This window comes from Balaenoptera borealis, assembly GCF_965194805.1.
Source record: "Balaenoptera borealis genome assembly, chromosome: 8".
In the NCBI taxonomy this organism is placed as follows: Eukaryota; Metazoa; Chordata; class Mammalia; order Artiodactyla; family Balaenopteridae; genus Balaenoptera; species Balaenoptera borealis.
Window position 1 is genome coordinate 115220279 of NC_138865.1, and position 20846 is coordinate 115241124.

Here is a 20846-nt window from a genome sequence, read left to right on the forward strand (position 1 = left end):
TGGAGTGAGGGCTTCAGAAGACCCGGGAATGTGAAATGCCACTGAGGAGCGGGGGCAGGAGCACAGGGAAACTGGATTGTTGGGCTCAGTGAAAGTCCAGTGGAGAGTGGAGATCAGGAGTGTGCAGCAGTCTTAACGTGTCCCAAAGCAAGATGGCTGTAGGGTTTTTTCAGGCAGGAGTGATGGGAGAACCCTGGGGCAAGGGAGTCAGTGACAGGCTGGACCACTGGGTGGACTGGGGAGGGAGAGAGGTGAAGATGGGAGGGGTCAGTGCATTGGGAGGAGGACGACGACTGAGGTGAGAGAAGAATCTGGAAGCCCCCATGACTAATAGCATGGGCAGAGGCTCTGGGATGATCCTGGGATGGGTGAGGTTGGGGACATTGCTTTGGTATCCCCAGGACTTCCCTGGTGGTCCAGTGGTTGAGACTCCACGCTTCCACTTCAGGGGGCACGGGTTCAATCCCTGGTCGGGGAACTAAGATTCTGCATGTTGCTCAGCATGACCAAAAAAAAAAAAAAGGTATCCCCTTTCTGGGGCTGGGAGTGCCTTCCAGCAGAGGCAACCATGCAAGGGAAGGGACTCATTATTTCCCCAGGATGCTTCAGGGGGCCTCAAGCCTTCCATTGCAGGGCACTGGCTGTGAAGCAGCCCCACCTGGAAGCTGTTGGAGGCTTTGGAGCTGGGCTAGAGACCAGGACTCTGGGGTCTGATGCCTCCACTTGCTGCCCCATCACCAGGCTGTTCCTTGCTGGGCCCCCACCCCTTTCCTTGCAGTGGGGATAGTGTGCACAGGCTTAGCCCCCCTCCCTGACCCTGGGAAGAACCTGAAGGGAGACCCAAAGGTGCCATAGGAGAGTAGGTTCCCGTGGGTGAGGGGCTGAATGGAAGGAGAGGCTGGCTTCTCCAGTTCTGTCTTCCAGCCCCAGGAACTCTTCCCGCCTGCCAGGCCCCATGCATAGAATTAAAGTGCATTCACGCTCTCAAGGAATTCTTGCAAACCCTCCTAGGTGGGTGCTGTTAGCAGCCCGATTCTACCCAGGAGGCCCTGAGGCTCCGGGAAAGTGGCCTGCCTGAGGTTGGTGGTAGAGAGGAGCTAGAACCCACCACTGGTGCCTCCAGACCCCTCCCCTCCCCTCCCCTGCCCTAAGAGAGTCTGGGGACCCTCTTCCATCTCAGCAGGGGCCTTAGGACCCCGACTCTGACCAGACACAGGAGTCACCCTGCTTTGGAGGGGGCTGGGTCACCGTGAGGGGCTGAGTGGTGGCCCATGTTCTACACTCAATCTAAGAGTAGGCCTTGCTCTCCTAAAGGGCCGGAGCAGTGCCGGTGCTGGCGACGGAGGCGAGGACGATGACGCGCGGGGGACGCCAGGCTCGGACCGCGGCGGCATGACGTCCGCAGGTCAGGGGGACCCCCTCCCCGCCCCCCAAGCCGGTCTTGCTGTCCGCCCACGCGTCGGCTGGCTGGTCTGAGAAGTTCCGTCTGGGCCCGCCAGAGGGCGCCCGGGGGCGGTGGAGGGGCTGGAGCGGGGGAATCGGGAAAGGCCGCGGCCCAGCGGGTCCCGCCCCGCGGGGTCTGCGGAGGGTCAGATGGATGGCCAGGGAATCCGGATTCAGGGGCGCTCAGTGGAGCCGGATTCTGGCGATTGCACGCCCAGGGATTCGTAGTCGAGCATTCTGAGATGCCCGGGCGGCTCGGATGCCGTCCCCCACGACCCTCCAGCCGGGAGGGAGCTGCTCCTGGATCGCGTCCGGGGCTGGGGTCCGGGCCCTGGCCCTGCGATGCCCCTGGTCGAGGAGAGGACACTTGAGAATCCACGAATAGGGGTTGGGAGTGGGAGTCCACTCTTTGGGGGGTGCGCCCCCCACAACCCCTTCCGGGCCCGCCTCGGCCCCGCCCCGGCCCTAGGCCCCGCCCCGGCCGGGCCGCCCCGCCCCGCCCACTACCCTCGGCCGGGCTGGGAGCCCCGGGGGCCGCCGCAGCCGCCAGAGCGCCCGCCATGCGCGCTGCCCCCGCCGCCCCGCTGCTCCAGCTGCTGCTCCTGCTGGGGCCGCGGCTCGAGGCTGCGGGCGTCGCAGAACCGCCGCTGCCCGCCGTGGTCCTTGCCATCCTGGCCCGCAATGCCGAGCACTCTCTGCCCCACTACCTGGGCGCGCTGGAGCGGCTGGACTACCCCCGGGCCAGGCTGGCCCTCTGGTGAGAGAGACCCGGGCATTGGCATCCACCGGGCATCTATCCCCCAACCCCACCGACAGTCCGGGCTCCAGATGGCCCCATCTGCTCGCTGCCCAGACACCACCCAGACAGGCCCCTCCCTCGCAGATAGGCCCTCCGCAACCCGTGTCCCCGGACAGGACCCCTTATCCCCCTGGCCCTGCAGACTGACCTCTGAGGCCTTAGGTTGACACAGGGACACCATTCCCTAATTCTGGCCCCTATTCCTCCTCTTGGGACCTCCTCTGGGTGTAAGTTGGGCCCGGTCCCTCTTGCCCTAGCCCTCAGAGCTGAAACTGAACCCGTGGGACCTGTGGTTGGCCTGATTTGGAGTGGAGCAGACAGGAGCAGCTGGCGTCCCCTGGGGCCCGATGTGGCACAGACCAGCAGGTCTCCGGGTTCCTGGGGAGCCCGTGAGGGTGCTGTCAGCCCTGGGCTCCATGCTGCCCTATGGGGAAGTCACACCCGTTCCCCCTTCCCCTGGGCTGGTTCCAGCCTCTCTCAGGAGAGGGGCTGGGTCCTGCGGCCAAGGGCAAAGCCCCCTTCCTGCAGTCTCTCCCCCTAGGCGGCCCCACAGGGCACTGGAATCAGAGGCCACAGTCTGTGGAAGCCAGAGCAGGGAGGAGTCCCAAGCTGAGGTTGGGGATAAACTGAGAGAAATGACCAAACTACCCTCCCTCCCCAACACATCAGAGTTGGGCTGGGTTGGAGCCAGTGGCCTGGGGAGGCTGCCCACAATTACTAGTTTGGGAGTTAGTTAGTTCCCACCCATAGAAGACTTGACACGTAGTTAATCTTCACTTCTGGGGAATTGACTTAAAGGGGCAGTATCACCTAAAACCTGGGCTCTTGGCTAAGCCCCCTGCACCCCCCTCTGTCATGAGAGCCCCTTCAGAGAGGCTACTCGTGGTGGCAACGGAGCTCGAGCCCATCAGCATTTCTCAGGGACGCTCAGAGTGTGGTTTGGTCGTTATTACAACTATCTGGTGGAGGGAAGCAGCAGCTCCTATGTCCAGTCCTGACTCAGAGAGTGGAGGCGCCTGACCTGTGGTCACACAGCAGGGAAGGAAGGTAACCAGAGAATGTGGCAGGTATGTTCCTCAAAGTTGAGGTACTTTTCATCCTTCAAAATGCATTCGAGTTCTGTCATCTCAGCCCCTGAGCATGCCAGGACAGCTTAAAGTTACAGGGAGAAAGTGAAGCCCAGAGAGGGTCAGAACCTGCCTGAGGTCACACAGTGGATCACAGACCTATGATTGGGACCTGGCTTCCTGCCTTCCTCTGGAGCACACCTGCCTCCTCTGCTCCCAGGAGAGGCCAGCCCTGCAAGTGTTGGTGCTCCAGGGGTCAAGGCTGCCTCAGGGTTTGGTCCTTCGGTGGCTGTGCCCCCTCACCCTTCTTCCTCCTGTGTCCTCAGGTGTGCCACAGACCACAACGTGGACAACACCACAGAGATGCTGCAGGAGTGGCTGGCTGCTGTGGGCGACGACTATGCCGCTGTGGTCTGGAGGCCTGAGGGGGAGCCCAGGTGGTGACCTGAGGGGAACGTTCTGGGGAAGATGGACGACAGCTGCAGCCCAGAGAAGGAAAGGGACAGCCCCAAGCCGCAGCCTCCAGACCAGGGCTCTGTCTACTGCCCTGCAGAGAGGGACACCACATGCACCTACCCCATGGGAACATCTCATCGTTTTACCCCCTCAGGTCCTACCCAGACGAAGAGGGCCCTAAGCACTGGACCAAAGAAAGGCACCAGTTTCTGATGGAGCTGAAACAGGAAGCCCTGACCTTTGCCAGGGACTGGGGGGCCGACTATATCCTGGTAAGGAAGCCTGGCCTACAATTGGGCTTCCCACAGGTGGTGGCACCTGTCCTTGACAGAAATCTTGGCGTGACTTAACCACCTGTAGGCTGGCTCCTTCAGCTAGCAACCTGGGTCAGAACCCAGATCAGATATTGAGCTTGGATCCCTATGCTTGAGCTCAGACTCGGTACTAAGCTTGGATCCCTGAGTCAGAGCCCAGGGTATATACTGAGACTCGATCCCTGGGCTAGAGCCCAGAGTATAAACTGAGCCTAGTTCCCAGAACTAGAGCTCAGAGTACGTCTTTGGATTTACTTCCTAAAACTTCAGATAAAGTTCTTAGATCAGCAACTCGGGTGTAATCTCTGGACCCAATCCCCGAGCCAGTGCCCCAGACTAGATCCTTGGTCCAGAAACGGATCTACTGGTTTATAGGTTAGACCTCTCTGAGGGAACCCTGTTGGATCCTGGGAGACTTTCTGGGTTTCTGGAAATCTGGAATGATCCCACTCAGTGAATCCTTGGGGGGCCGCAGCCCAGACAAGGCTGGGGCCTGTGACATCTCCCTCCCCACAGTTTGCAGATACGGACAACATTCTGACCAACAACCAGACACTGCGGTTTCTGATCGAGCAGGGGCTGCCCGTGGTGGCCCCGATGCTGGACTCTCAGACCTACTACTCCAATTTCTGGTGTGGGATCACCCCCCAGGTAAGGCCGGGTTCGGGGGCCTCAGGAGGCTTGAGGTCTGGGAGGAGGGATGTGGAGAGACTGAAGGCCTTAGGGTCTGTGGGCCCCGGCAGGGGAGCAGTGTGCTGGGGATGGAGGGGTGCCCTCTCACGGCCCGGAGCCACCCCTTCCCCAGGGCTACTACCGCCGCACAGCCGACTACTTCCCTACCAAGAACCGCCAGCGCCGGGGCTGCTTCCGTGTCCCCATGGTCCACTCCACCTTCCTGGTATCCCTGCGGGCGGAGGGGACAGAACGGCTGGGCTTCTACCCCCCTCACCCCAACTATACCTGGCCCTTCGACGACATCATCATCTTCGCCTACGCCTGTCAGGCTGCTGGTGAGGACAGCTCTCCTTGAGCATTTCTTCCAGGCCTCTAGGCCTTTGCACATGCTATTCCCTCTGCTTGGCGTGCCCTTTCCCACTCTGCAATTAATCTTTTTAATTCCTGTTTGTCCTTCAGGTCGTAGCCTTTCTTGGGCCCACTGCCCCAGTAGGTTAGATGTCCTTCTGGCTGTCCCCACCATGGCACTTTCATGTATTCCTTCATTAGGCAAATATTTATGGGACACCTACCAGGTGCCAGGCACTGGGGAGACAGTGGTGAGTAAAATCAGGCAGTCTCTGACCTCCTGGATCCTCCAGTCCAGTCAATCAAAGGATCACGCAAATCAATGTCCAATCACAATGACAGGAAGAAGAGCTTTTTGATTATAGATGTTTTGGGAGCTTAGACTAGAGTTAACCTGTCAGGGAAGGCTTCCTGGAGGATGTAAACTTTGGGGCTGAGATCTAAAGTATGGGCAGACATTAACAAGGTAGACAGAGCAGGATAGAGCATTTTAAGCAATGGGACCAGCAGGTGCAAAGGCCCTGTGGTGGCAGGGGACGCAAAGAGGCAGGCAGCTGGAGCACAGTAAACAAAGGGGGCATGGTGCAGGCTGAGGCAGGAAAGGTAGGCAGGGGCCAGCTTGTGTGGACCTGATGGGCCAGCATCTGGTCTTTAGCCTGTGGGTGTCGGGCAGCCATCAGAGGATCATGTGATTGGATTTGAACACTAGAAAATATCATTCTGTTGTTGGTGGTTTATTTATTTATTTATTTATTTATTTATTTATTTTTGGGTGTGTTGGGTCTTCGTTTCTGTGCGAGGGCTTTCTCTAGTTGCGGAGAGCGGGGGCCACTCTTCATCGCGGTGCGCGGGCCTCTCACTGTCTCGGCCTTCTCTTGTTGCGGAGCACAGGCTCCAGACACGCAGGCTCAGTAGTTGTGGCTCACGGGCCTAGTTGCTCCGCGGCATGTGGGATCTTCCCAGACCAGGGCTCGAACCCGTGTCCCCTGCATTGGCAGGCAGATTCTCAACCACTGCGCCACCAGGGAAGCCCGGTGGTTATTTTTAAGATGAAGGTTACTAGAAAGTGTTTGGGTTTGGGGAATTCCCTGGCGGTCCAGTGGTTAGGACTCTGTGCTTTCTCTGCTGAGGACTCAGGTTTGATCCCTGGTCAGGGAACGAAGATCCCGCAAGCTGTGCAGCGCAGCCAAAAAAAAAAACAAAAAGAAGAAAAAGTGTTTGGGTTTGGATGGGATAAACCCAGTTCTGAGGAAGAGTCGAAGTTGAGAGTGAGACAGAGATACTGCTGTTGGAATAAAGATCTTGAGAACGCTACAGAGAATGTATTTCACAGTGTGTACTCACGGGTGGCGAGGACATGAAGGCTGTCTGGTGGGTGGAGAACTCTGCTTGTGGGCGAGGTGAATTAGAAGTGATGATTTAATCAAGAAGTGTTGCACTTGGGCAAGCAGAGTGTGAGAAGTGTCCGGGGAGAAGAGTGTCATCTTTTTTTTTTTTTGTGCATGAGGTGCTGGCAACATCTGCAGTGCAGAGATGCAGGAAGAAAAAAAAAATCAAGTGCAGAAAGCAAGTGAAGGTGAAACAAATACATGGAGAAAAAAATAAGAAGAAGAAAAGTATTTCCTTTTTTTTTTTTTTTTTTTTTGCCACACCGGGCGGCTTGTGGGATCTCAGTTCCTCAACCAGGGACTGAACCCAGGCACGGAATCCTAACCACTAGGCTGCCAGGGAATTCCCTATTTCCTTATTTTTTCATTCCTACCTCTGCTTTTAGTATCAGCTGCTCTTTATTGGTCAGCGGTTTGTAGGAATTTCGTGAACAGGGGTTTTGTCTCCATCATTCATGCTTCCACCACCTGCACTGGGCCAGGCTCTGTGCTCAGTGCTGGGCCTGGGGTTAACTTTTTAATAGATACCATGTGCCTGCCCTGGAGGACTCATAGTCTATAGAAGACAAAGGCTAAATAAATAATTATAATAAAGATGATAAACATTGAAGGAATAAAAAAGGCCACTCTGGCTGCCAGGTGGAGGACAGCATGGTGGGGGCAGGCGAGGGGGTGGGGTTAAGTGTAGGGATCTGGGCAAGAGGTGATGGTGCTGGATTGGCGAGGGGGGATGGGCAGAGGTGGGAAAGATTTAGTGGGTGGAGCAACGCCCGGTGGCATCAGGTGGCTGTAGCCAGGTGTGAGTTTGCCTGCTCCTTCCTCACCTTGATCCCCCGAGGGCAGGGACTGTCTGTCTTTCTCACCACCATCGTTCCAGCAGCCAGCTGGTGCTCTAGACGCGTCTATTGCATGAATAAACCATTTCGGCAGGAAGATTCCTTAGATATTGTTTGAGCCAAGCCGTTTCTCCCTCCAAGCCCAGGTGGGGACGCCAGGTCCCAGAGAGGACTCACGTGGTGGGCCACTGGCAGGACTGGGGCTAGGACCTCCCATCTGGGTTCTGAGAGCCCTACCCTGCACTCCAGTGCTCACTCCGCCTCTCTCCACAGGGGTCTCGGCCCACGTGTGCAACGAGCACCGTTATGGGTACATGAACGTGCCTGTGAAATCCCACCAGGGGCTGGAGGATGAGAGAGTCAACTTCATCCACCTGATCTTGGAAGCACTGGGTGAGGGCTGCGAGCCGGTGTGTCCCCCCTCCCCACTGCTGGGGTTGAAGCCTCTCCCCAGCTCATTCCCTGACTCTGGGCAAGTCCCTTTTCCCGCTGGGCCTCAGTCTGCCCATCCGTACAATGGAGGCAGGTGGATTCTGTGATCTCCTGCTGGGTGTTCTGCCAAGGGGCAGGAACGAGGGGGGCTAGGACTCCAGGGCTGCCGCTGACTAGAGCCAGTAGGGACTCCTGATGGGGGGTTGCTTTCCTCTGCAGTGGATGGGCCCCCCATGTGGGCCTCAGCTCATGTGTCCCGGCCCCCAAAGAGGCCCAGCAAGATGGGGTTTGATGAGGTAAGTCCTCCCGGCCTGCAGGATTGGGGCCAGGAGGTGGGTGGGCTCTCCCCTCCCCCTGCACGCACTCCCCTGCCTCCCCTCCTCCTCCAGGTGTTTGTCATCAGCCTGGCCCGCCGGCCCGACCGCAGAGAGCGCATGCTGAGTTCGCTCTGGGAGATGGAGATCTCTGGGCGTTTGGTGGATGCCGTGGACGGCCGGTGAGGCTTCCTGGGTGGGGACAGGACCCTGTGCAGCCGGTGGGGACCGGGTGGTCCATCACGGCTCCCTGGGGGTGGGAAAAGCAGACAACGAGCTGAATGAGTTTGCCGTTCTAGGAGGTGTTCAAACAGGGCCTGAGTAATTCTGTCTCGGGGAGTCGCAGGGCAGACAGAACAGGACAGGCTGCCCTCCCTCAGCCCACCTGAGGGAGGAGAGTACAGTGGTTAAGGCCCAGGGTCTGGAGCTTCTGGGCGTGGTCACCAGCTGCGTGACCTCCATCTCTCAGCCCTACTGTGTAAACGGCGCGTAACTGCCTTCCTCTTAGGGGTTTGTAAGGGTTCAGTGAAGATTTAGCCAGGGCCTGAAATGTAGTAAGTATCCCAAAGGTTAATAATGTCTTCATTACGATTATCAGGGTTATTCTTTTCCATCCTGAACTTAGGTCCCTGATGGGCAGGGCGGGGGTGGGAGCAGGCCAGTCGTGTTCCCCCGGCAACCAGGGGTCACACGGCCCCACGTGCCCACTGCTGTTTGCTGCATATGCCCCAGCCCTGTGGACTGCAGGATGTCCATCCTTCGCTTGGGCCGCTGCGTAAGAAGTATCTGCCACGTTCCCCGCATTCATCCTGGGGTGTGTCCCCCTCAGACTGCTGCCCCCTCCCCTTAGTATCCCCCCCGCCCAAGGTGGCAGTGGCTTTCCAGGTCCAGTCACTGATGGCTTCAGGCCACACGAAGCAGTAACAAGACTGAAGCCTTCTTCCAACCAGACTCCAGTGTGACTGTCCGCAACTTGCACAGGCCAGTTCCCCCTGGACAGGTCCCTGGCGGGCACCCCTGACCCCCTTACACCATCTGCCTCAGGATGCTCAACAGCAGTGTCATGAGGAACCTCGGCGTGGACCTGCTTCCTGGCTACCAGGACCCCTACTCGGGCCGCACGCTGACCAAGGGCGAGGTGGGCTGCTTCCTCAGCCACTACTCCATCTGGGAGGAGGTGAGGACCCCCATCCACTGCTCTGTGCCAGCACTCGTGTGACCGGGGGTTGACGGAGCACACTAACAAAGACCCAGCCAGCAGCTTTCAGCCTCCTAAGGGCCCAACCCTATACCTTATTCACCCTGCGGTCTCCACTGAGCACCTACTGTGTGCTAGGAGAGCTTCTGCTCTGAGAACACGGAGGTGAACAAGAAGAATGCAGCCGGTCCCTCCTGGGGCAAAGGGACCAGAGCAAGGCGCAGAAATCAAGAAAGAACTAAGCTTGCCACGGAGGGGGGATGTACAGGCTGTTCGAGAGTGCGGACTGGCCTGGCCTACTGGCCTCCTGTGGGGTCAGGGTGGGCCTCACCCTTGAGGGGCGGGGAGAAGAGCCTTCTCAGCAGAGGAAGACAGTGCGGGCACAGGCCCTGGGGCTGAAGGAGTTGGGTGTGTTCTGTGTGGGAAGAAGAAAGGCCTAGGGCTTGGCCAAGCGGCCTCAGCCCAGGGCTGGGGTGTGAGTGCCCGGGAGAGGTCACTGCCTGGACACGGCAGGAGAGGACCCGGGCCTGGCCCTCCAAGGGGCGCCCCCTCCAGGAGGTGGAGCACAGACTCACTCCTTGTTTTTATTTTCTACTGTAGCCAGAATATGGGCGTGTGAGCTTATATTTCTGCTTTTCTGCTACCTCTGAACAGATTGAAGGATGATGTACGTTTCACCACTTACTGAGCTGATCTCATGCTCTTTTCACATTTCCAAAAGTTACAAAAAGTATTTTTTCTCAGGGATGGTGTGGGGCTAGGGTCTTCCTCCACCCCCCTCCTCCAAGCCTAGCTTCCTCGAGGAAAGCTCCAGAGGCGGAAGTGAGGAGCCAGGCCCTGGAGTCCAGCAGATGCGGTTCAGATCCCAGTTCTGCCACTTCCTGGCTGTGTGTCCTTGGACGAGTGGGTTCATCTCCCTGTGTCTCCATCTCCTTGCTGCAGTACGGGGACATCGTACCTCCTGAGGGTCCCTGGAGATGAACACTGTGGCCCCAGTGCTCAGTGACTGCAGCAAGGGTTCTGATTGCCATTGTGATCTGCTTGGAGAGCAAGACTCTGCCCTCTGGACCCGTCTTCCATCAGGAGAAACCACTCAGAGATGGGTCCCCTTCCCCGAAGGTCACGTAGCACAAGGGCAGGGCTCACAGGCCCCCTTGCTTTGCCGGCCTGATTCGCGGCCAGGGGTGGAGGGAAGAAGGGAGGCCCCCCCAGCCTTCAGCAGCTGAGCGACGCAGCCAGGGCTGAGCATTCGGCCTGTAACTGAGGCCAGGAGCGTCTGTCAGGGTCAGCCAGGTGGGAGGGGACAGCCCGAGTCTAAAGAGGCTCCCCCACCGTGTACCACAGGTGGTTGCCCAGGGCCTGGCCCAGGTCGTGGTGTTTGAGGACGACGTGCGCTTTGAGAGCAATTTCAAGATGCGGCTGGAGCAGCTGATGAAGGAGGTGGAGGCGGAGAAACTTCCTTGGGACCTGATGTAGGCAGCCTTTGCCCCCAGGGGCCAGGGAGAGGGGTGGGCCTCCAGGGGTCTGCCTCCTCCTGAGGGGTCCTGGGACATCTACAGTGACTCCTGGGACCCCTGGTGTCACCTGCAGCTACCTCGGCCGGAAGCAGGTGAACCCTGAGGAGGAGGCAGCCGTGGAGGGGCTGCCGCACCTGGTGGTGGCCAGCTACTCCTACTGGACACTGGCGTACGTCCTGAGCCTGGCCGGCGCCCGCAAGCTGCTGGCCTCCCAGCCCCTGCGCCGAATGCTGCCCGTGGATGAGTTCCTACCCATCATGTTTGACCAGCACCCCAAGTGAGCCTCAGATGGGGGCAGGGCAGGGTCAGTCTGTCCTGAGAGCCCACCTCAGCAAGTAGTAAGTCCCCTCACTGGGCAGGTGGAGAGACTGAGGCTGGCAGGGCTGAGTCACTTCCTTCTGGTCACCAAGGAATAGCCCAGCTTAGCCTTGGAGTCAGACCAATCTATGTGTGAATTCTGTGATGCCCTGTGGTTTTCAGTCAAGCGATTTTCCTGTTCTGTGCCTCAGTTTCCCCATCCGGAAAATGGGGATAAGAGAAATCCTGCCTCAGGATTAGATGGGGAGGGCGGTCAGGTGCTCTAGGGGTGAGGTGCCTGGCTCCGGGCTGGCATGGGTCTGGGTGGAGGGGCCTACCCCAGCCCCCCTGAGCCAGCCTCCCGCCTCCCAGCGAGCAGTACAAGGCACACTTCTGGCCGCGGGACCTGCGGGCCTTCTCAGTCCGGCCCCTGCTCGCTGCTCCCACCCACTACGCGGGGGACGCTGAGTGGCTCAGCGACACAGAGACGTCCTCGCCCTGGGACGATGACAGCGGCCGCCTCATCAGCTGGAGTGGCTCTTATAAGACCCTGCGGGACCCCCGCCTGGACCTGGCCGGCAGCAGTGGGCACAGCCTCCATCCCCACCCACAGGATGAGCTCTAGGTGCGCCTCGGTTTTCTCTCCCCTTTAACGACTGACTCTGTGTTTGGGTCTCCCTTTCCTCTTCTCAGCTGTCTTCTCTCTCTCCCTCTCCCTGTCCCGGGCTTTCTCTCTCTCTGTCTCTGTTTGTATCTTTGACTGTGTCTGCATTTCTCTGTCCACCTCTAACTCCCTCTCTCTCGCTCTCTTTCTCTCTGTCCATCTCTATCTCTTTGTGTCTCTCACTATCTCTGTGTCTGTTTCTGTCTCTGTCTCTCACTGTCCAACTCTAGTTCTTTCTACTTCTCTCCTCTTACCTCTCTCGTCCCACCAGGTCAGGGTGGTGACTCCAGAGACGCACCCGGGAATAGGCCGTAGCTGTCCAGGGAGCAGAGCAAGAGCCGCCACCAGGAACCATAGACCCAGTAGAGACCTGGCTGCCACCTTGGGCATGGCCACTCTGCCCTCTGGACCCGTCTTCCATTGGGAGAAACCACTCAGAGATGGGTCCCCTTCCCCAAAGGTCACGTAGCACAAGGGCAGGGCTCACAGGCCCTCTTACTTTGCCAGCCTGATTCAGGGCCTGGGGTGGAGGGAAGAAGGGAGGGTCCCCAGCCTTCAGTTTCAAGCTGGGCGGACACAGGAGCCCTGCCCCCAGCTAAGGACCCAGCTGCTGGGGCCCCTCTGCCGCCTTCTACCTCCACCTCAGCTCCCTACCCAGCTTGACACATGGATCTCACCTGCCACCCTCTTCCCTGGCCAGTGGGAAGTGCAGGGAGGTGGGAGGAGGTCCCAGCACACAGTAGGCCCTCAATAAAACCTGGCTGGTATTGCACTTTATACTTTTTAACTCATGGTTGAGCCTCTTTGCGTGTCCTGAGGGCTGGGAGGGAGGCGTTCCTGATCTGTGGTTGAGCAGGTGGAGAGACAGAGAGGGGAGGGCAGCCTAGAGAAGGAGCCAGGCGATTGATCTGGCATGACCTCCTTAGTCTGCTCATTGGTAAAGTGGAGGTGGGAGGAGAAGTATCTCACGGGCCAGGTGGGTATAAAGTAGCCAGGCCTGGAGCCCAGTCCACAGTGAGTGCTTTACCCACTGCGGCTGTCATGGTCATCACCGGCCTCACCTTGCTGGCCAGGGTGGGCCCAGGCCAGACCAAGGGCTGCTGAGGCCTCCCTGCCTTTGGATCTTCACTTGTGCAGTTGGAACCCCTTCCCTGGAAGTGGCTGGGGAGATCCAGGGCTCCCCTCCCGCCCTAACTAGTGTGGCAGCCAGAGGGCGCAAGGTGGCAGAACCTGGACCTTGTGGGCCAGGGCGCCCTCTGCTGGTTTGGGGCCAACAACGGGAAGGGAGCCTGGGGCATTTGGAATCTGCCCCCTGTGCTCTGGGTTACTTGCAGCAGCTTCACCTTCTTCTGCTCTCCTGCTTGGGAACTGCTGGCCTTCCTCCCTCCCCACCCCTGTAAGGCCCAGCAACTGTCTCCAGTGCCTGCACTCAGGCAGCCGGAGGGGATGGGGAGGTGGCTCCTTGTCTTGTCTGTAGCTGCCGTGGCCTCCACCAGCGCAGGACCTGCCATCTCCAGGTTTCCTTCTTCAGAGGAGCCTCTCCCTCATGCAGCCCCTTGACTTGGTCTTGTAAGCACCTGGGTCCTGGCAGAGTCAGTCAGGCACCCCCTGGGGCTGGGCTTTCCCTCCTCCCGTACCAGGGATGAGGTCCCGCTGGCCTGGCTTTGGTTCCAGAGCCTGGCATGGCTCTGAGAAGGACTTTGGGCCAGAGCTGTGGAACGGGTGCTTTGTTCATTCCAAGACCAAAAGCCATTGATTCTGGATGGCTATGACCTTGAGTAAGTCACTTCTCCCTTCCAGGCTCCAGGCGTCCCTTTCATTCATTAAAATGAACATTTATTGAGCACCCTCTATGGGCCACGTTTAGATACTAGGGATACAGCGGTGAATAAAACTGTCCCAAAAAATCCCTGACCTCATAGAGCTGACTTTCTAGTGAAGGAGGCAGACAAAAACAGAGAAGCAAATATTGGAGGGTGGTAAGTCCTACAGAACAAAACGAGGGAGGAAATATCAAGCATGAGCTGAGAAGGTAACACATGAACAAAGACTTCAAGGAAGTAAGGGGACAAAGTATGGGGATATGGGAAAGAAGACCATTCTAGGCCAAGGGGGCAGCATATGCAAAGGCCCTGAGGCAGGAACAGGACTGGCAGGTTCAAAAGACAGGGAAGATGGCACTGTGGCTGGAGCAGAACGAGCAAGGAGGAGCCAAGTTCTGGAGGTGATGGAGCCAAGGTCAGGGCCAGAGCACGGAGGGCCTTGGAGGTCATTTTGGCTTTTACTCTGAGACGAGGAGCCCCTGGAGGGTTTGAGGCAGAGAAATGACACAATCTAATTTTTATTTTAACATGATTACCCTGGCTGCTGTAATGAACTGTAGTTGGATCCGGGGTAGAAATAGGGAGATGGGTTAGAAACCCATTGTAATAATCCAAGTGAGACATGATGGTGCCCCAGACCAGGGTGTTAACAGTGGGGGTGGTGAGAGGCAGCAGCAGAATTTCAGGAGGAGACACTGACACGCCACCGCTGGGAGCTGCTCCCTGCGCTGCCTAGCAATGGTCAACCCCTCTGTGTTCTTCCACATTGTCAGCGAGCCCTTGGGCTGCATCTCCTTCAAGCTGTTTGCAGACAAAGTTCCAAAGACAGCAGAAAACTTCCGTGCTCTGAGCACTGGGGAGAAAGGATTTGGTTATGAGGGTCCTCCTTTCACAGAAGTATTCTGGAATTTATGTGCCAGGGTGGTGCCATCATGGCACTGGTGGCATCCAGCTACAAGGAGAAATTTGATGACGAGAATTTCACCCTGAAACACACAGGTCCTGGCACCTTGTCCGTGGCAAATGCTGGACCCAACACAAGTGGTTCCCAGTTTCTCATCTGCACTGCCAAGACTGAGTGGCTGGATGGCAGGTGTGTGGTCTTTGGCAAGGTGGAAAAGGGCATGAACGGTGTGGCAGCCATGGAGCACTCTGGTTCCAGGAATGGCAAGACCAGCAAGAAGCTCACCACTGCTGTCTGTGGACAACTGTAATAAATCTGACTCGTGCTTTATCTTAAACATCAGCCCATTCCTTCCGTAGCTCGGTAGAGCATCCCTCACCCTCATCTGCTCATGGCATCCTATAATCTTTGTGCTTTTGCTGCAGTTCTTTGGGTTTCACATTTTCCATTCCCCGCTCCAAGTCTAGCTGAATTGCAGAGTTAAGTTTATGATTATGAAATTAAAGCTAAACAGCAACAGAGAGAGAGAGACATAGACAGATTGATGATGATGTCAAAGTTTTGGACCCAAATTACTAGAAGAATGGAACTGCCATCAACAGAAATGGAGAAAACTACAGAGTGTGGGGCAGGGGACTGGCTTGGGGGCGGGGCAGGAGATCATTTTCAGATGTGCTACATTTGAGATTCAGGTGCAGGTGTCAATTAGGAGTTAGATACACGAGCCTGGGATTCAGGGGTCGGGTCTGGGCTGGAGATAGAAGCTTGGCATCCCCTGTCCTGACCCAGAAGTCCTGGCCCCAAACCACACACTCCACCACCTGTTACCTGGGGAGCTGGTTGAAATGGAGATTCCTGCCCCCTCCTAATTCTCCTGCCCAGGGTTCTGATTCAGTAGGTTGTGGGTGAGGCCTGACTGTTTTTGAACAAAACTATCGCAGGTGATTCTGAGGAGCTGACAGGTTTGGGAACTGTAGCTAAATCTACATACAGTAAAATTTACTTTGATTTTTTTTTTTTTGAATGAATGATTCTTTAAATTCTATAGTGCTTTACAATTTTCAAAAGTTTCACACACATGATTTCATATAATTCCATAATAACCCTGTTTTTCCCCTAACCCTCTACTGCACTTCCCCCTTCCCTGTCCCCACTGGTAACCCCTAGTTTGTTCTCTGTATCTAGGAGTCTGTTTCTTTTTTGTTTTATTCACTAGTTTGTTGTATTTTTTTTAGATCCCACATATAAGTGATATCATACAGTATTTGTCTTTCTCTGTACTTTGATGATTTTTGACAAATGTAAACAGTCATGCCACCAGTACTACAATGAAGATATGGAATATATACATCCCCCCAAAAAGTTCTCCTCTGCCTCTCTGCAGTCAATTCCCTTTTCCCACCCCAGTCCCTGGAAACCACTGATCTGTTTGCTGTCCCTGATTTTGCCTTTTCCAAACTGTCACCTGGATGGAATCATGTAGTACCTGGCCTTTTGTGTCTGTCTTCTTTTAGCCAGTATAATGTTTTATTTGGAAGTTTTATACAAAACTGAGCTTTAAAGTCTTCCCTAATATTTTATACCACAGTGTCTAATCCTAATATATATTATGAAGAATGAAGTATGAAATTTTCATCAAGACTTCCAAACGTCCCCCACTACCCACCAGACTATTCAGATGTTGTGTAAATATTTTGGTTTTCTGTGGGTGCCCTTCTCTGAAAAAAGGCTGGGAAGTCTTGCTCCAAGGCATACCCACTGCTTGGGGGAGGCATGGAGAACTGTGAGAAAGTGAGAGTGGGGATGGGTCAGGGGCCAGAACCAGGTCTCCTTCTCGCTCCTGCTGGACCACTTCTAATCTGCTCTTCCCCCCCACCCCGCTACTGCCACAATAGTGTGCAAACCAAGAGACAAGGGGCTTTGCTATGAGTAAACGGCAGCTTTTGGGCATTGGCTGTTTGCCAACCGTTTTGCCTGCTTGGGGCGCTCTTTGTCTTCCTTCTGGTTTCTTAGCCGAATTGTAGATGCTGGAGAATTCCCTGGCGGTCCAGTGGTTAGGACTCCGCACTTTCATTGCCGAGGGCCCTTGTTCAATCCCTGGTGGGGGAACTAAGGAGGAACCCCTTAAACAGTGGGGCGGCCAAAAAAAAAAAATGAAGGAATGCTGGAGAAGAGCCCTCCCTGCAAACCTACTAGTCACAGCGTAGGCCCTGCGGGCAGAGAAAACTGGCTTGAGTTGTCTCAGCCCCTTCTAGCTCTATGACCATGGGCAAGTGTCCTGACCTCTCTCTAGGCTCAGTCTTCTGCTCTGTAAAATGGGATTATACTCAAGCCAACCTCACCGGATGTTGTGAGGATTCATTGAGCTGATGCAGGTGAGCACAGTGCCTGGCACAGAGGGAGTGCTGCACTGAGGGTCACTGGTATCACGGTGACCCTCCAGACGATGACCGTGAATCAGGATGTACTTGGGTGGTCTGCCTGAGTCAGAGGAAAAAGTGGGGCAGGGCAGAGGAGGGTGTCTCTCTAAACAGGTAATCTAATTTCCAATTTCGCCTCTGTCACTTAGTTATCTGTACCACTTGAGCCAGGTCCTTCTCCTCTCTGTAAAATGTCTGTTTCCCTTTCATTAAAATGAAGGGGCATGACCAGATTTGCCCTCCAAGATCACTCCCGGATGGTCCAGGAAGTGGTTCTCAAACTTTAGAGTCCAAATTTTACAGTGCATCCGAATCACCTGGAGAACTTGTTAAAACACAGATTGCTGCTCCCCCCGCCCCCCAGTTTCTGATTCAGTAAGTCTGAGGTGGAGCCTAAACAATGTGTATTTCTAACAAGTTCCCTGGCGATGCTGATGTCACTGGTACAGGGACCCCACTTTGAGAAACACTGCTTTGGGCCACCGTAGAACCTGGACTCTCTTCTCAGCTGAGTCCAGCGTCCATCCAATCTCAGAGGCCCAGGGTCAGTGAGGTGCTGGTTAAAGGTCCAAGAGGAGCCAAGCCTTGATAGGGCCTGGAAGAATTTTCTCTCCCTACTCTACCCACGACTTGAAATCTCTAAAGTCACCTGAAAGAAAAAGTTAGACCCTGTTTGGAGCACGGATTCCTTCTCCCCAGGGTTATGCTGTGACCATTGCATCAGGGCCCTGGAGGAAGTGCTCCAAGATGGAAACAACTGGTAATCAGGCCCTAGAGCAAATGGAGAGGCTGCTCCAGAGCCTAAGGACTCGGGCCATCCCCCTGGCGGGAGCTGCACGCAGGGCTGGGTCCAGCGCTGGAGCTGACAGCTCCTCCTTCACCTGTGGTTATTTCCAACGAACAAGAAAAGCCCACGTTCATTGTTGAAATTTAGAGAAACAGAATGAGGAAACTAAAATCGTCAGTGTTAACATTTTGAGATAGTGTCTTCTGGCTAAAAATTAAAAAAAAAAATCTTATCTTACTTAAGCTGGGTGGTGGCTCCATTAGTGTTTATTTTATTGTTATTGTTATTATTATATTTTTTGGCCACACCGCGCGGCACGCAGGAATCCTACTTCCCTGACCAGGGATGGAACCCGTGCCCCGTGCAGTAGAAGCGCGGAGTCCTAACCACTGGACCGCCAGGGAAGTCCCGATTTTATTATACATCTTTAAATGGAACATATGCATTATGTTTGGGTTGAATTGTGTCCCCCAAAAGTTAATATGTTGAAGTCCTAACACCCAGTACCTCAGAATGCAACTTTATTTGGAAATAGATTTGTTGTAGTTGTAATTAGTTAGGATGAGGTCATACTAGAGAAGGATGGGTCCCTAATATCCGCTATAGCTGATATCCTTATAAAAAGGGGAAATTTGGATGCAGACACACACACGTGGAGAAGGCCATTGGTAGACTGGAGTTCCGCTACCAAGGAACTACCAAAAGCTAGGACCAAGGCCTGGACCAGATCCTTCCCAAGCACCTTCAGAGGGAGCATGGCCCTGCCAACACCTTGGTCTCAGACTCCTGGCCTCCAGAATTGTTTAGTTCTGTTTAGTTTCTGTTGTTTCATTCACCCAGTTTGCGGTACTTTGTCAAGGCAGCCCTAGGAAACTAATACACATTACATACCCTCTTTTGTTCACAGTTTTATTTTCTATTTTATTTATTTATTTTTAAATTTTTGGCCACCTCTCACGATATGAGGGATCTTAGTTCCCCGACCAGGGATCGAACCCGTATCCTGTGCAGTGGAAGCGCAGAGTCTTAACCACTGGACCCCCAGGGAAGTCCCTGTTCACAGTGTTAAAAAGAGGATATGTAAGTGTAATACAAGAAACACCCATATATCCTCCACCCAAAATTTGTAGTTTTTTTCTCTGTGAATATGTATCTACATCTCTCCTCAGCCTCCCAAACAAATACATGGTCTTATACTGAACTTGCTATTCCTACAATCTAGTTTTTCAACCAATAGATCACGATTATCTTCTCCAACAAGTTTTTTTTTTTAAACAAAGTTTTCTTTTCTTCTTCTTATTTATTTATTTTTGTCTGTGTTGGGTCTTCGTTGCTGCGCGCGGGCTTTCTCTAGTTGTGGTGAGCGGGGGCTACTCTTCGTTGTGGTGCAGGGGCTTCTCATTGCGGTGGCTCCTCTTGTTGTAGAGCACGGGCTCTAGGCACATGGGCTTCTGTACTTGTGGCACGTGGGCTCAGTAGTTGTGGCTCGCGGGCTCTAGAGTGCAGGCTCAGTAGTTGTGGCGCACGGGCTTAGTTGCTTCGTGGCATGTGGGATCTTCCTGGACCAGGGCTTGAACCCGTGTCCCCTGCTTTGGCAGGCAGATTCTTAACCACTGCGCCACCAGGGAAGTCCCCTTTTTTTAAAAAATATTTATTTATTTATTTGGCTGCGCTGGGTCTTAGTTGCGGCCTGCAATATCTAATTCCCTGACCAGGGATCATACCCACGCTCCCCCTCCAGGGAACGTGGAGTCTTAACCACTGGACAACCAGGGAAGTCCCTCCAACAAGTTTTTAATCTGTTGATTTTTCTTCTGACTGAAAACATATTCCTTTGCAAAAATACTTAAACATTACAGAAATTTACACTTTACAAGTGAAAAATCTCTGACTCCACCTTCCAGAAATAAACACTCCTAAGTGTTCAGTGTCTAGTCCTCCAGATTTTTTTACATGTACATATTAACATACACAGGTTATTTTCCTACAGAAATGGCATCATGGTTGCCTTACAGCTTTGCACCTTGCCTTTTACTTTTCTCAGCTATATGTTTTGGAAACCTTTCCACATTCAACAATTGATCTGTCTTATTATATATATATATATATTTTTTGGCTGCATTGGGTCTTCATTGCGGTGCGCGGACTTCTCACTGTGGTGGCTTCTCTTGTTGCGGAGCACGGGCTCTAGACGTGTAGGCTTCAGTAGTTGCAGCACGTAGGCTCACTAGTTGTGGCCCGCGGGCTCTAGAATGTAGGCTCAGTAATTGTGGTGCACGGGCTTACTTGCTCTGCGGCATGTGGGATCTTCCCGGACCAGGGCTCGAACCCGTGTCCCCTGCATTGGCAGGCGGATTCTTAACCACTGCGCCACCAGGGAAGTCCGGTTACATCAATTTTTAAACCTACCAGCAATGTGTGAGACTTCTTGTTTCCCAGTGTCCTCATCAGTGCTAGGTAGTGCTCTTAAAATAAAAAGTGGCCAGTGCTGGCCAGGCTTGGAGTGGCTTGAATTCAGAAAACACGGTCCAGCAATCCAAAGTGATATCAGGGAATTCCCTGGTGGTCCAGTGGTTAGGACTCCATGCTTCCACTGCAGGGGGCACGGGTTTGATCCCTGGTCAGGGAACTAGATCTCACAACTAAAAGATCCTGCATGCTGCAAAGAAGATCCCGCAAGCTGCAACTAAGCCTCGGCGCAGCCAAATAAGTAATATTTTTAAAAAAATTCCTGTTCTCTTTCCCATCGCACGTCCTTCCTGCAAGCCACTTGATGCAGCCAAAACAACAACAACAAAAACAAACAAAAAAACCCACAAAAAACAAAGTGATATCAGAATAACTCAAGTTCTTTACCTGCATTTCTCAGACACCACAAAAGGGACAGATATACAGACCACAGCTATGCTTTAAAAATTCCTCTTCTCTGGGACTTCCCTGGTGGTCCAGTGGTTAAGACTCAGAGCTCCCAATGCAGGGGGCCCGGGTTCGATCCCTGGTCAGGGAACTAGATCTCACAACTAAAAGATCCTGCGTGCTGCAAAGAAGATCCCGCAAGCCGCAACTAAGACTTGGCACAGACAAATAAATAAATTAATAATATTTAAAGAAAAATTCCTGTTCTCTTTCCCATCGCATGTCCTTCACCCACTACAGGTGTCCCT

At 54.5% G+C, this 20846-nt stretch overlaps 1 protein-coding gene and 1 pseudogene across 3 annotated transcripts; both read left to right on the plus strand.

Annotated features, from left to right (window-relative positions):
- Positions 1-1544: 1544 nt before the first annotated feature.
- On the plus strand, positions 1545-12525 carry CERCAM (cerebral endothelial cell adhesion molecule). 2 transcript variants are annotated; one of them, XM_082403457.1, is made up of 13 exons: positions 1545-2200; positions 3636-3802; positions 3918-4037; positions 4596-4730; positions 4885-5089; positions 7600-7719; positions 7978-8054; positions 8148-8254; positions 9117-9249; positions 10615-10742; positions 10861-11064; positions 11457-11709; positions 12020-12525. In XM_082403457.1, the coding sequence occupies exons 1-12, from the start codon at positions 1786-1788 to the stop codon at positions 11707-11709; spliced, it is 2064 nt and encodes a 687-aa protein (XP_082259583.1). In that variant the 5' UTR covers positions 1545-1785; the 3' UTR covers positions 12020-12525. The 2 variants fall into 2 exon arrangements, with proteins under 2 accessions (XP_082259583.1, XP_082259584.1); XM_082403458.1 differs by having other exon boundaries at positions 1926-2200; positions 3636-3746; positions 3920-4037.
- Positions 12526-12661: 136 nt separating this feature from the next.
- Positions 12662-14812, plus strand: LOC309634004 (peptidyl-prolyl cis-trans isomerase A pseudogene; annotated as a pseudogene). The gene has a single exon. The product of its transcript is annotated as a peptidyl-prolyl cis-trans isomerase A pseudogene (transcript).
- The last annotated feature ends 6034 nt before the right edge of the window (positions 14813-20846 follow it).

Excerpts from the sequence above, each read along its gene's own strand:
- CERCAM (XM_082403457.1), top strand. The coding sequence starts at position 1,786 with ATGCCCCTGGTCGAGGAGAGGACACTTGAGAATCCACGAATAGGGGTT. Across the intron at positions 7,720-7,977 it reads CCTGATCTTGGAAGCACTGG|TGGATGGGCCCCCCATGTGG; the intron begins GTGAGGGCTGCG and ends TTTCCTCTGCAG. Across the intron at positions 10,743-10,860 it reads AAACTTCCTTGGGACCTGAT|CTACCTCGGCCGGAAGCAGG; the intron begins GTAGGCAGCCTT and ends TGTCACCTGCAG.